Source organism: Suricata suricatta, chromosome 7 (genome assembly GCF_006229205.1).
Source record: "Suricata suricatta isolate VVHF042 chromosome 7, meerkat_22Aug2017_6uvM2_HiC, whole genome shotgun sequence".
NCBI classification, from domain to species: domain Eukaryota; kingdom Metazoa; phylum Chordata; class Mammalia; order Carnivora; family Herpestidae; genus Suricata; species Suricata suricatta.
The window spans coordinates 110270453-110286003 of record NC_043706.1 but is presented as its reverse complement, the minus strand read 5'-3'; the positions used below and the strand labels follow the sequence as shown (position 1 = coordinate 110286003).

Sequence of the window (15551 nt, the reverse complement as noted above, 5' to 3'; positions counted from 1 at the left end):
TGGCTGCCATCCATCTATATAAAGTTGTGATTGTTATCAAGGTAAGTGTTTTATGCCTCAATTCAGACAGCTGCCCTGGAAAAAAATGATAGATTCAGGAAGTCTTTATTCTTCTGCCGGATTTCTTATCACTAAACTTTTGGGAGTAAATTAGCTCAATCTGAGAATTAAAAGTCTTTAAAAATATAAACAAACAAACAAACAAATAAATATCCCCCAAGGGGCCTAAAACAAGATAAGTCATAGTGCAGAACTGGGCTGGAAATATTTCACACCTGGCATGCCACCTTCAGTTGATGGATGGTCACCTGGAACTTCATGTTGAAGAGGATTATTAGGCTTCGTTGGGATTCAGTTGGAAATATGCCATGGGTGATTAGTGCTGAGAGAGGAAAATGATAGAATATAGTCTAGATATTTGTCATCTCTGTCATGCAGAATACTTGGCACTCTAGTTAGATAGAACTCATGGAATTTATCTCCTATGGGACTTCACCTGCTCATGACTTTGGATCTTAGCTGTGTAGTTCCAAAACTCAAGGAATCCAGGGTCAATTAGGTTCAAGCACTGCCTCATACAATCAGAAGAGTATAATGCACAAATTAGAATGCCAATGTAATAATTTTCAATTAAAACTATTACTGTCAAGTTGATTAAAATTCCTGTGTTTTTTAGTCAGGGCACTCAGCCTGCTGGTGACATTAAGACAGATGAGTTAATAATACCATTTAGGACTTTGTGTATTCCTTTAAAACTTTCCTTTTTTCAGTGTGTTCAGATTTCACTCTAACTTTCTAACTTCCTGAGATCATGTCCTGGTTCCCTACATTGACTGTGGTCATACATGTGTACTTAATGGTTTAGAGACAACCTGCCTTAGTGAAGGACCATTTTCTCTTGTTTCCCAGTCCATTATGGGCTGGTACATATTATAATAAGATGCAATATAAATGAAGTATTATAAAAATAAAATTAAAAAACTAAAGACATAGAAAATATAAGCATATCTTTTGGTATTTGATTCTGTGGGCACAAAATAGCTTCAAAATTCTTATGAAGGTTTCTAAACCTTTATTCTCAATTTGTAAACCATATTTCATAAGCAGAATACTTAATGAAGTGTTCAATGCTAATGAACTTAAGGAAAATTTATAATACAGTAGAGCTTAATTTTATGCATTGAGTGAACACATTACAGTGCATTGGAGCCCATGTATAATCAATTCAATCAGTATATTTATATTCATTAAATGAGATGAAGAGAACAGGTTTATTATTTTAAATGGCTATAGAAGTCTATAGTAGCTTTATTTAATATTTAGGATATAAAACATAGGCAATTATATTAAAGTATGTGAAATATTCTTGAAGCCAAGTACTTCCTAGGATAATAAACCAACTTCCAGTGCAATGTTGTTCATGTAAAAAATTATAATACTATTTATGATATTATTTTGAGGGTTAAAACTTGAGTGAAACTTGGGGAATATTTGGTCAGTAACAGTGCCAGGAGATATAGAACCACTGATTTGTTTCATCAATATAGGAAAATGTTTCATTGATGTGTAGAAGGAATGGATATTCATTTCATATATACACATCCCAAATCCTTTGCTTTGATAATTGTTAATATGAAGAGCCTCAATGATGGCTTCTATCATAATACCAATTTGCAAACTCTCATTACAGATTTATTAAATCTATTTGATCCTGCCATGAAACAAACATCAAGTTTTTAACTAACATAGAAATCTATGAATTTTTGTTCTTCAATCACTAAAACTTAGTTATTTAATTGCAACACACATCACACAGAGTGGTTGAAAAGTGAACATTTTCTGGCTTCTGGCCTTACTACTATTTTAATCTGCTGTATTGGCTCTCAGGCTTCAGCCTTTCCAACCTATTGTGGCTTCCATTGCCTTTCCATTTTTATACTTCTCTCTCTCTCTCTCTCTCTCTCTCCCTCTCTCTCTTTCTCTTTTAGATATCAGTGAAATTTTTAAGTTCTAGTTAATTAACCTATTTTGCAATATTGGTTTCCGGAATAGCATTTAGTAGTTCATCACTTATGTATAATACCCAGTGCTCATCATAACAAGTGCCCTCCTTAATACCCTTCACCCATTTAGCCCACTCCCCCACCTCCCTCCATCAAACTTCAATTTGTTCTATATCATTAAGAGCCTCTTATGTTTTTTTTCCCCACTCTGTCTCTTTGTTTTTCATTCCCATTTGTTCATCTGTTTTGTTTCCTAAATTCCACATATGAGTTAAATCATATGATATTTGTCATTTTCTGACTGGCTTATTTCACTTAGCATAATACACTTTAGCTCCATCCACACTGTTGCAAATGGCATGATTTAATTCTTTTTGATGGCTGGGTAATATTCCATTTTAATATATGCCACATCTTCTTTATCCATTCATCAGTCAATGAACACTTGGGCTCTTTCTGTAGTTTGGCTCCATGTTTATACTTCTAAAGACTCACCAACATTCACTACAGTTTCTATCATATTCCTGTCATTAAGCTTGAACTTCCTGGATAACACTTAAATATCCACCTCACAAGAAGAAACCCATATTTATAGAGATGAGAGAGATTATACTTTAAATTTTTTTAGTGTGGCCATCGTTTTTCTTATTACCTGATGCCAAAGCTTTGCCCTCTTTGTATAGATATTTTGGCAACGGTAAGGGAGTCTGTATGACCTTTCAAGATCATTCCCTAACAATGTTCAAATATATATACCTCTCTGTGGTATTTCCAGTGTCAACTGGTAGAATCAAACCCTAGTAAAACTGCAAGCTTATTATTTCAGGTCTACTTATTTCCACACTGCATTCCAATACCATGTTCATCTATCTATTTTTAGGCATAGTCTTCATAAAGTGGGAATAACTTTGTCTCTGCTTTATAGGGGATGGAGATGGTCATTTTATGGAAGACTGGCCATGTAAATGTCTGTTACAGCCATAGGCCACTTCAAGCTTTATGCTTATGGTAAACTATCTAGAGATTCATTTAGAAAATTGGACTTATCACTCTAATAATGCCTTATCAACCACCAAGTCTAGGGATGACACTGCTAATAAAATTATTTCATACTTACATGCTTCCTCCATGAGAATGCTTCTTCTTGGTAATTTGCACTATTCTTAAGCGAAGAAAAAAATAATCACATCTGTTTATGAGGAGCAAAAACATATCTTCACTGGCAATTCCAATCTGACATGGTTCTACATACACCATCATACAATATCAATCAAACTTTGCAGATATAATTTCTTAACTCTACACCTGTCTCAGATTACTTCATGAGCACCACCCTCACGTTCAGCAATATAAAGATGGTAAACTTAATGGTAAAATGGGAAACAATGAGTAAGAGATTCATATTATAGAATATGTCTTGTCTTGCTAATCTCACATATGCTTGTACAGTTGATATTAAATATATCAAATGATATGTTGGTTGATCATGCTTTCTACTATATTCACAATAATTTACTGTCATTTTACAGTAAAGCTAAGTTATATATAATTCAATATTTACCAAGGATCTGCCAAGTGTCAAAAACTGTGTTATGTGAGTATGGGTATAAATATAGTTAAAAGATATCGTTTCTGTAGGGACTCATGACAAATTCTAAAACATACATAATATCAGTGGGTAGAGGATAATGTCCCAATAGCAGACTTTGATAATATTCACATAAGGGCTGTGATAATAATGACATAGGGGTTATAATGGAGACCCAGGCAAACTGCCTTAGAGCACAGAGGAGAGAATTAATTCTCACCTACTTGTGGGAATCAAGAAAAACTTTGAAGAAAATGATGAATATGAGCTGAATCTTTAGGTTTTGTTGAATTTTGAAAGGCTGATGAGGAGGTAAAGGGGTGAGTGAGTGACCTGGTAGGAAGGAGAAGGAACTGGGGAAGGGAGGAAATTGGTACATCTTGAGTAAAGGGAAACATACCTCTAAACAATGTAAGTTTCCTTCTCACTGACTGCCACACGCTTTTAACTTTGTATGTGAAATGGAAGAAAATCTATTGAACCAATTGTTTTGGCTGTTCCAGTGTGATCATAGCATTGCTTATATGGATTGTCAAGTAAGGGATGAGCTCATAAAAGGATATTAATGTGTCGTTTTTATTGAGCAAAGTAGCATTACAGAAAAGGTGATTTCAAAGGCACATGGTTCTTTCATTACAGCCTTCAGGGGCGATGTTTGATCACTGAAAACAGGCTGCTTTGTTCCAGCTTCCTCTGATGTTTGGCATTATTCTGAATACATATGCTCTGACTTGGAAAGAATCAGTCTATAAAGATTTAATAGATTTGAGATTTGCATATTCAAAATATATGTCATGGTTAAAATGAAATGAAAACTATTTTAATATCTACATCTGTATTATACATAAACACGTAGTTCAGGCGTATCTCAGCAAATTTTTAATAGGTAATTACATATGTTATATGTGCTCATTCTGAGATTATGAAAGTTGGCTATTTTAAAAATTAACCATTTTATATTTTCACTGAGGAAAAAATATAGTGTAGGAGATATTATGTTGATGGTAATAGAGTACAGAAACCCTTCAAGTTTCAGGGATTTGTGATTTGCCGTATGTTCTTGCTACCTTTCATGGACATAACTTTTCTTTTTTGTGTTGTGCATCAGCGACCACTTTATTAAAAATGAATTAACAGCATTCTTGGCTAGAGAAAATTGAAAGTCACAAATAATTAAAGGTAAATATAAAAGATTAGTATATACATGAGGTTCTTTTCCTTATATGACTGAAAGAAGTGACCCTTTATTTCTTTCAAAAGGAGAGATTCTTGGAAAGAGACCCAAAGAGTCAAAAGGTTTTTGTGTGTTGACTAGTACTCATAGAATTTCCTCCTCCTAGAATTCTCTAGCTTATGTTCTTGTGAATTGATATGTAATCTCACATAAATCCATCTTTTAATTTTGGATTCCAGTGGAACCTTTGAGAGAAAGATGGCATCTCAAGTCAGGCAGTCTGGTATACATTACATCTATAACTAGACCCTAACTGCATCAATATTAAGCCCAACAGATTCGGCTAATGTTCTATTTCATGTGACAAAAAAAATCTTACCATGTCACTTCTCTACTTAAAATCTTTCTTTTTCCCTGTCCCCATTTACAACATCCTCCAGCTCAGTGTCACTGAATACTTCTGTATGGCGTGCCTTTCCCTCTCCGGTTAATTTGGAACACTGTCAGAACAGAGACTTTTTTTCAGTTATACAGCTGTGGCCTAGATCACAGATTTCCAAATGTTAATGTATTTATGTGTCATCTGGAGATCTTATTAAAGATGCAGGTTCTGATTCAGCAGTTCTGGGGTCGGGCCAAGAATCTAACAAGCTCCCAGGTGAGACGGTAGACCACACTTTTGGATAGCAAGCCCCTAGATACATAGGACCTCTCATCAAATTGATATCAGTTCCTGGACCCAGATAACTGAAAATTTAGATTCTCTGACTTTGAGGTTGCATCAGTCTTTGACCTTTTTGCTTATTGGTAATTTCATAAAGATGCTGCATGATCTAGACTTCCTTTTCCTTTCTAGTCTTCTTTCTTATCCCTTCTTTACTTTACATTTGAGACGTAACAAACTACTTAAAATTTCCAAAACGTATCAAACTCTTTCACATCTCAATGCCTTTTCAAATACTGTCTCTTCTGCCTATCCCAACATCTTGTATTTCTTCCCTTAAAGCTCAGCTCAGCTCTTGTCTCTTCTCGTAATCCTTCTCTAATCTCTTTACCTTGTAATTGCTTAATTAAATGCCTTCAGTATTCTCCCACAATGCACTGTATTTTCTATGTTACGGTTTTCTCATAACAGTTGTGGCGTCTGCTTGTCTGTTTGCTTCAGGACAGGGCTTCTTTGGAGGAAGTGGTTAAGCATTTTATCTCTGATACCTGCCACCAATCACAATACCTGAAACATAGTAGGTTTTCGTTAAGGTTTGCTGAATGAATAGGAAAGGTGGTGGATGGGCTGCAGTTATGCAATAAGATAGTGCAAAATTTTCTTTCATAAAGTTTGAATTGCGTAATACAAACTAAAGTCATAAAAAGGCAAATACAGAATGAGATAATACTGAAGATGTAAAGTGTTAGTATATGATTAAGTGCCAAATGAGGATTATAAAAAATAGCTGTTTTGAGTTCATTGGAGGAAAATGTCACTGTACATTTAGTATTATGTTACTTTATTATTATTATTCATTCCAATTGTTCCACAGAAGATTTGAGACAGCTGATAACACTATGTATGGGAGTTAATGAATGTTGTGAACACATACATAGTTAAGGGAATAGTATGAGAAAAGGAGAGAGTTATGAAAGTACCTACTCAGGAATTGAGGAGCAGATGTACCAGCATATCTGCAAAAATAGCCCTCATTAAATACTGGATAGTAAGAATGGTGTGCTGGACCTTTATTTCCACTCTCTACCTTGGAAGCTGACTTCTGTGGCAGCATGAGCAGGTCCCTTGTTCTCTGGCTTCTGGCTGACTTTGGCCAGAGAAGGGTACGCTGGCAGAGGATCAAATGGAGGGAGAAGAGTAAGGTCAGGATATTTATTTTCCTGTGTTGCCCAGAACTGTCTGTGCCGCTGTGTAAATTGCCCCTTTGTTAAAATCTCTTTAAATTATTCTAATTTGAGTGTGCCCCCTGCTCCCTGTTGACACTCTGATACAATCGCAGAGTTGTTTAATGCTAGATTGGATGCCACTCACAATAAATTTTAGGATAACCATCGATGCCATAAGAATGTTTTCAGTGCCTGCAATATGTCAGGTATGATTCTGTGAGGAGGAGGTTCTATAAAGAAGAATTCTGAAGGCAAACAAACCAACCTGAAAACTTGTACTCATATTGTTCACATTTTAGTGTGGTAAAGAGGATATAAATCATATTGGAGGCAGGGAAAAATTGATGTTTGAATCCCCACAGTTCTGTAATTTTTCTTTCTTTTTTTTTTTTTTTTTTTTACCTCAGCCTTTCATTTACTGTTTAGGTGTTAAGTAATAATACCTGAGAGATGTAGTTTTTGAGTTGTTCCCTTTTTACTTGGGATAAACTACCCAGAATTTTTGCCTCTCCTATTTCCTGTTGTTCATGTTCTGGTTATTTCACTGCTCACTCTCCTTCCATCAGGAGATATAAAAGGAAAATAAATGGATGAAAAGCTTAACTTACTATCTATGATAAAAGGTTTGTTAGGAAAGAGACTGAAATTTTGAAATAAAATGAAGCTCTTCAGTTTATCTGGGCTGGTCTGCCCCCTGTTGCCATAAAGATATTAAGAGATGTTTCCAACTTGTCAAAAATCAAGAGATAAAATGGACAAAAATTCTTATATTCACAATGATGAAGAGAAACAGGTTTAATAAATAGATAGGATGCTCTTAATATAAGGCCTTGGTGTGCAGACCTTCTTTGATCTTGGATCTTGGATTGTAATACAACCTTGTTTGCAATACATATTTAGATCATTGTTGACTCATAGGAACCTGATTCTGTGACCCAGCAAAAATAGATCATAAATCCCTGCAAGAGAAGACATATTTGTAGTTTGACCTTGCAATGATGTGCTAAAGGTGCTGAGGAAACCATAAATCTAATTTACAATAATAACAAAAATAAGGTTGTTTATACTTTGCCCAGTGCATGAAGCAAAAATCTAATATTTTTCTTAGTACATGCTGTACATTTTGCCAAGCTTGATTAAATTCCTGTTTAGTAGGTAACTAGGAGAGGAACTGAATAAAAACATTTTATATGAGGCTTTAGACTCCTACTTTGTCTTCCTTATTTAGTTCTTTTTTTTTTTTAAGTTGTTTCAACTCTTCCTTTTTCTTAGGTTCCATTTATGAAATGTTTGGAAATGAATGCTCTTTGTCAACAGAAGAAGTAATTAAAATTATTGGTCTCAAAATTAAGAAGATCATAGCTGAAATTTGTGAGCCCACTGGGGGCTCTGAACATCCACAACCATTTGAGCTGCCTATGAATTTTCCAGGTACAGTAAATTACCACCATTGCACATTTGTGAAACTATTGTTAATAGATATATAAATCTATACAATTGAAAACTATACAAAGTGGTAGCTTTCTTCATTCTAGAGAAGTGGGTGAAAAAATTAGAATTTTCTTTTTACATACACTGTTATATGACTTTCAGGTGCACAATATAGTGATTCAGCAGTTATACACATTACTCAGTGCTCATCGTGATAAGTCTACTCTTAATCCTCTTCTGTTTCACCCATCTCCCACCCACCTCCCCTATGATAACCATCATTGATTCTCTTTAGTTAAGAATCTTTTTTTATTTGTGTATTTTTTCTTTGTTTCATTTGTTTTGTTTTTGAAATTCCACATATGAGTGAAGTCCTATGGTATTGGTCTTTTACTTATTTCACTTAGCATTATACTCTCTAGATCCATCCATGTTGTTGCAAATAATAAGATTTCATCCTTTTTTAGGGCTGAAAATATTCATCCATATATTAGTCCATGTTCAATATTCATAATAATGAATAATATTCCACTATATATAACCTACTCTAGATATATTTTATATTCCCATAATACCTTGGTCACTAATCACATGTGCCGTATTGGATAGTCATTGATGATTTTCTTAAATTTTTAAAATTATTTTAAAGAAATAAAGAGAGAGGGACGGGGGAGGGGGGTAGAGAGAATCTTAAGCAAGCTCCACATTCAGCATGGAGCTTGACTAGGAGCTCAATCCTACAACCCTGGTGTCATGACCTGAGCCAAAATCAAGAGTCAGATACTCAACCAGCTAAGCCACCCAGGTGCTCCCATTGATGATTTTCTTATTTGCCTTATTCTCTAGACCCAGGATTGGCAAAAGTTTTTTTATAAAAAATAACAGATAGTAAATATTTTAGACTTTGCCACCAGATGGTCTTTGTCACAACCATTCCACTCTGATGCTGTAACATGAAAGAGTTATAGGTGATACATAAACCAATAGACATGCTGTGGTTCAATAAAACATGTCTTTATAAAAACAGGTGGCCAGCAGAATTTGGTCTGTGAACTGTAGTTTGCTGACCTCTCCTCTAGACTAAAACTTCTGGACAGAGAAAGTATCACATATATGACTTTGTATATCTAGTACCAGGCACATTCCAGTAGTTGTTTATTGAATGGATGAATGAATGAGTAAGTGATTAGCTGAGGAAAAAAATCTAGTAAACATTTACAATAGGGTGTGATTGATATATGCATGAATTCCATGAGAGTCTTGATGAGGAACCTCTAACTCCTGTTGGCCATGTTTCAACATGGATTTTGATGTCATTTTTTCTGAATTCCAGTTCTGCCACTTGTTAGCTGTATAACCTTGCCAACTTATTTACCCTCCTCTCATGAAAAATGGGAATAATAGTACTATCTATCTCCTAGTGTTTGGGGGAAGATACACTGAAATACACTTAAAGTGCTTATAATGATACTGGTCATATAGCAAGGACTATGAAAATGTGTCAGTTTTTACTACCATTATTATTATTATTTTTATTATTATTATCATCATCATCATCATCAGTGAAATTTTTCAAAGCTTTTGAAAGAATGTTATACTTGAACTCTGGTTTGAAGAATGAAAATAATTAGCCATATGAGGAGAAGATTCTTCCACGTTCTCCAGTATCTCCTTCCTTCCAACTAAAATCTTACCCTTTGTTCAATTTTATTTACTCCTTCCTACCCCTATTCCTTATAGCAATGGTTCTCTAACTTGGCTGCACATTGCAACCACCTAGGAGGTTTAAAATATCCTGATGGTCAGGTCACTTGCCTGAGATATTCTGATTTATTTAGTCTGTAGAGAAGTCTGGTTACCAGAGTTTCCTAAAGCTACCAGGGTGATAATAATGAGCAGTCGAGGTGGCAGACCATGGCTTTATAGGATGTTTTCCTAAGTATTTTAATTGGATGTAACAGTTCCCTTTTTGAATCACAATACTCTTTCATGCCTTAATCATTGCATTATCACATTTTGAATGTAATTGAAATTATTTGTGTGCTTGTCTTATGAGAACCAACTGCTTAATAGATTACAACATTGCTGACAACAGAACCTGAATCTCTTTATTGCTATAATCCCCACAGTGTTTAGGAAAAGATGTATGTAATAAATATTTAATAAGTTATAATGACTAAAATCTAATAGAAAGAATGTTTCGTATTAGAGTAATGAAAACACCTAAATTTTTTGGGATATATATATTTCATATATTACTATTTGTTATATATAAATGTAATATTTATTATAGGCAATTAGCTCGTATGATTATAGAGACTGGCAAATCCAATATCTGCAGAGCTGATTTCTCAGAAAATCACTTACTTTTTGGTTAACAGTTTAATTTGGGGAGTGACTATTTAGAATATCTTTTGAGTTTTCAATTTACATGACAGGCTTGGCAACTAAAAAAATTATCTACAGGAGCTCACGGGTAGCTGAGTCAGGTTAGCATCAGACTTCAGCTCAGGTTCATGGGTTTGAACCCCACATTGGGCTCATGTGCTGACAGCTCAAAGCCTGAAGGCTGCTTCAGATTCTATGTCTCCCTCTCTCTCTGAACCCCCCTCAAAATTAAAATAAACATTAACAATTTTTTTAAGTTTCTAAAAAAAGCTTACCTAAAAAACTAGTTTTGCTTTCTTTTTTTGTTTGTTTGTTTGTTTATTTTTGAGACCGAGATAGAGCATGAATGGGGGAGGGACAGAGAGAGAGAGGGAGACACAAAATCTGAAACAGGCTCAAGTCTCTGAGCTGTCAGCTGTTTGAGTTGCCAACGTGGGGCTCAAACCCACGAATGGTGAGATCATGACCTGAGCCGAAGTCGAATGCTTAACAAACTGAGCCACCCAGACACCCCTAAAAAACTAGTTTTAATGTAACCATCAGGACGGAAATGAAGGGGTGAAGTGATTGGTGATGATATACTTTCTTTTAAAGAGGACTCCTAGGTGATGATGAAAGAGATCACAGATATGGAAGTATTTTTGATACATCAGCACTAGGGAGAAAAAGAAATTAAGGCCACTAATATTTTTAAAATTAATTTCAATAGAAGCATCTCTTTATTTATACTCTATTTAAAACTCAATTTAAACTCTCAGAAATTAAACTCAAATAGTATTTTAATATATATTTTAAACATCCTTTCTTATTTGTCAATTTTCTAAATTTCCTTTTGTTATTGGTTTCTAATTGTATTCATTCTATTGTTGTGGTATGAAGTCATCCTCTCTGTGGTTTCAATACTCTTAAATTTTTTGAGGCTTGTTTTATGGCTTAACACATGGCCTTATTCTGTAGAATGTTGCATGTGCACTTGAGAAGAAGGAGTATTTTGTTATTGTTTGATGGAGTGCTCTATAGATGCCTGTTGGTTTGTAGTGCTGTTCAAGTCTTTTATTCCCTTAAGAATCTTCTGCCCAGATCTTTCTATTATTGAAAGTTCCACCTATTACTGAAGTTTCCAACTAGTACTGTCAACTTTTACTTCATGTATTCTGGGGCTATGATGTTAGGTATATATGTGCTTATAATTGTTACTCTTCTTGATGAAGTGACACTTTTATTGTTATATACTATCCTTTGTCTCTAGTAAAATTTTTGTTCCAAAGTTTGTTTTGTCTGATAATAATGTTGTTACTACAGTTCTCTTTTGGTTACTATTTGCATGATCTGTATTATTCTTTTACCTTTAGACTATTTGTGTCTCTGAATTTAAAGTACGTTTCTTATGGGCAGCAAACAGATGATGTTTTTAATCTGTTCTGCCAATCTCTGCCTTTTAATTGAAATGTTTGATCTATTTATACTTAATGTAATTATTGATAAAGTAGGATTTACATCTACCATTTTGCTGTTCGTTTTCCATATGTCTCAGGCTTTTTGTGTTTTTGTTAAATAGATGTTTTCTTATGTACCTTTTTAAAAAGATGTTATTTTTTAAAGTAACTTCTACACTCAGTGTGGGGCTTGAACTCACAACCCCAAAAGAAGAGTCACACACGCTAGCGATTGAGCCAAACAAGCATCCCTCTATTGTATCATTTTATCTCCTCACCTTTTTTTAAAAATTAAAACTCCATTTTAAGAGTTTTAGAGGAGTCTTAGGTTCATAGCAAAACTGAGCAGAAGGTGCAGAGACTTTCCATATGATAGATGCCTCCAAATATGCACAGCTTCCCCAATATCAAAATACCATAAAGCCTTTTTATGGTATGATAGCTCATTTCTTTTTAACGCTGAATATTTCATTGTTTAGATGTGTCACAATTATTTAGAAATTTACCTACTGAAGAAAAACGTTGTTGTTTTTAGTTTTGGCAATTATAAATAAAGCTGCTATAAACATTCATGTGGAGGTGACTGCATGAATATAAGTTTTCAGCTCGTTTGGTTAAGTACCAAGGAACATAATTGCTGGACCATATGGTAAGAATATATTTAGTTAAAAAAAGCCCTGCCAACTGTCTTTCAAAATGGCTGTACCATCTTGCGTTTCCACCAGCAGTGAATGGGAATTTCTGGTGTTGCACAGCCTCATCAGTATTTTGTGTGGTCAGTGTTTTAAATTTTGGGTATCTCATCGTTGTTTTAATTCTCAATTCCTTAATGACATATGATGTTGAGCATCTTTTCATATGCTTATTTGCTATCCGTATATATTTTTTGGGTGAAATGTCTGTTCAGAGTTTTGCCCACTTTTTTTGATCAAGTTTTTTGTTTCTTTATTGTTTTAAGAGTTCTTTGTATATTTTTGATAAAAGACTTTTTAAAGATATTTTTCTTCCATTTTGTGGCTTGTCTTCTCATTCTTTTGGCAGCATCAATTACAGAGAAGAAATTAAAAAAAACCAGGAGCCTAGCTTATTAATTATTTCTTTGCTAGATTGTCTTTGGTGTCATAACTAGAAAGTCATCATCAAACTCAAGGTCACCTAGCTTTTCTCAAACTTTTGTGTTTTTTAAATTTTTTAAAAGTTTATTTATTTATTTTAAGAGAGAGAGAGAGAGAGAGAGAGAGAGAGAGAGAGAGAGCAAGGGAGGGGCAGACAGACGGTGAGAGGGAGAGAATCCCAAGCAGGCTCCACACTGTCAGTGCAGAGCCTGATGCTGGGCTCAAACCCATGAACCATGAGATCATGACCAGAGCTAAGATCAAGAGTCAAATTCTTAACTGATTGAGCTACCCAGGTGGCCCGGTTTCCTCTAAGTTTTATAGATTTGCATTTTACATTTAGGTTTATGATCCACATTGAATTATTTTTTGTGATTGGGTCTAGATTCATTTTTTTTTCACTTGGATGTCCAGTTGTTTCAGCATAATTTAATGAAAAACCTTTCTTTGCTCCATTGTACTGTTTTTACTCCTTCTTTGTCAAGCATTGTTTCAGTGTATTTATTTTATTTTATTTTATTTATTTAATTTTATTTTATATTCACTTTTTAGTATTTATTTTTGAAAGAGAGAAAGGGATAGGGAGGAAGGAAGGGAGGGAGGGAGGGAGAGAGAGAGAGAGAGAGAGAGAGAGAGGGAGGGAGGGAGGGAGGGAATTAGCAGGGGAGGGGCAGAGAGAAAGAAGGAGACAGAGAATCCCAAGCAAGCTCTGTGCTGACAGCACAGACACAGGGCTCAAACTCAGGAACTGTGAGATCATGACCGGAGGTGAAGTCAAAACACAGACACTTAACCAACTGAGCTGAGCTGCCCAGGGCTGTATTTATTTTAAAATCCACTTGTTCATTGCTAGTATATAAGAAAGCGATTGATTTTTTTCTTTATTGAGCTGAGGGAGTTTTGCTCCATTTATAATTTACTAAGAGTTTTTTTGTTTGTTTTTCCTTCTGTATTGAATGGATGTTGGCTTTTGTCAATTTCTTTTGGCATCTATTGATAATGGTCATATGATATTCTTCTTAGCCTAATAATGTGAGGGGTTACATTAATTGTCTCTCAGTTGTTGAATTATCCTTGCATAAAGGGATAAATCCCACTTGATTGTGGTGTATAATTCTTTTTATAAATTGTTGGGTTTGATTTTCTAATATTTTGTTGAAGATGTTGCATCTATATTTATGAGAAATATTGATCTGTAATTTTTTCTTATATCTTTACCCAGTTTTAATACCCAGAGTAATGCTGGTCTCAAAGAATGAGTTAGGTAGTATTCCCTTTACTTCTGTCTTCTGAAAGATGTTGTGAAGAATTGGTATGACTTCTTTCTTTAAATGTTTGGTAGAATTCACCATTGAACCTACCTACTCCTGGTGTTTTCTGTTTGGGTAGGTGATTAACTTTGGATTCAATTTCATTAATAAGCATAGGCCATTCAAATTGCCTATTTCTTCTTGTGTGAGTTTTGGCAGATTGTGTCTTTCAAGGAATTGGTCCATTTCATATAGGTTATCAAATTTGGGGCATAGAGATGCTGTTCATATTATTTTATTATCTTTTTAATGTCCATGATGTCTTCTCTTTTATTTCTGACTTTAGTAATTTGTATCTTTGCTTTCTTTCTTTCTTTTTTTAACCTGGCTAGAGGCTTATCTATTTTATTGACATTTCCTAATGAAAAGCTTTTATTTTTGTTGAGTTTTTCCTATTGATTTCTTCTTTTCCATCTTAATTGATTTTTCCTGTAACTTTTATTTTCTTATAGAAAATAGTTGGATCTTATCATTTGATTGACTCTGATAATCTCTATATCTTAGTTGATGTATGTAGACTATTGACTTTTAAAGTGATTATTGCTATCCAGATGACCCTTGAACATGTAGAGGTTAAGACCAACAGTTCCCCCACACAGTTGAGAATCTGTGTATAGCTTTTGAATCCCCTAAAACTTAACTACTGATACCCTACAGTTGGCTGGAATGCTTACTAATAACATAGACAGTTTATTAACACATATTTTGTAGGTTATATGTATTATATACTGCATTCTTACAATAAAGTAAGCTAGACAAAATAAATTGTTGCTAAGAAAATCACAAGGAAAATAAAATATAGTTTAGTTCTGTACTTAAAAAAATCTGTGTATAAATGGACCTGCACAGTTCAAACCCATGTTGTTCAAGGATCGACTGTAGTTGCATTAATGTCTACAATATTTGTTACTGTTTTCACTGCCTTTGTTCTTTCTTTCCCCTATTTTTGTCTTCCATACATTCTCTGCCTTTTGTGGCTTAATTGAGCATTTTGTATGATTACACTTTCCTTTCTTTCTTACCATGTCCATTATACTCATTATACTTAAAAAAACTTTTGTGAGTGTTTGCCATATGATTTGCAATATAAATTTACAACTAATCCAAGTCTAGTTTCAAATAATACCATATTCCTTCACATTAGTGTAAATACCTTATCATAACAAAATATTCCTAATTCATTCCTCTTGTCCCTTGTATCATTGCTGTGATTCAT

The 15551-nt window shown here is 34.3% G+C and overlaps 1 protein-coding gene across 2 annotated transcripts in view; it reads left to right on the top strand.

The window, feature by feature from the left end:
* The window catches only part of THEMIS (thymocyte selection associated), a 172808-nt gene that overhangs the window by 32377 nt on the left and 124880 nt on the right, over positions 1 to 15551 (top strand). The window contains exon 2 of one of the 2 annotated variants that reach the window (XM_029945415.1): positions 7928 to 8086. The exons of the other annotated variant lie outside the window; for it this stretch is intronic. Within the exon in view, the coding sequence (XP_029801275.1) occupies positions 7928 to 8086 (159 nt within the window). The remainder of the gene's footprint in view (positions 1 to 7927; positions 8087 to 15551) is intronic. 2 annotated transcript variants of the gene reach the window in all.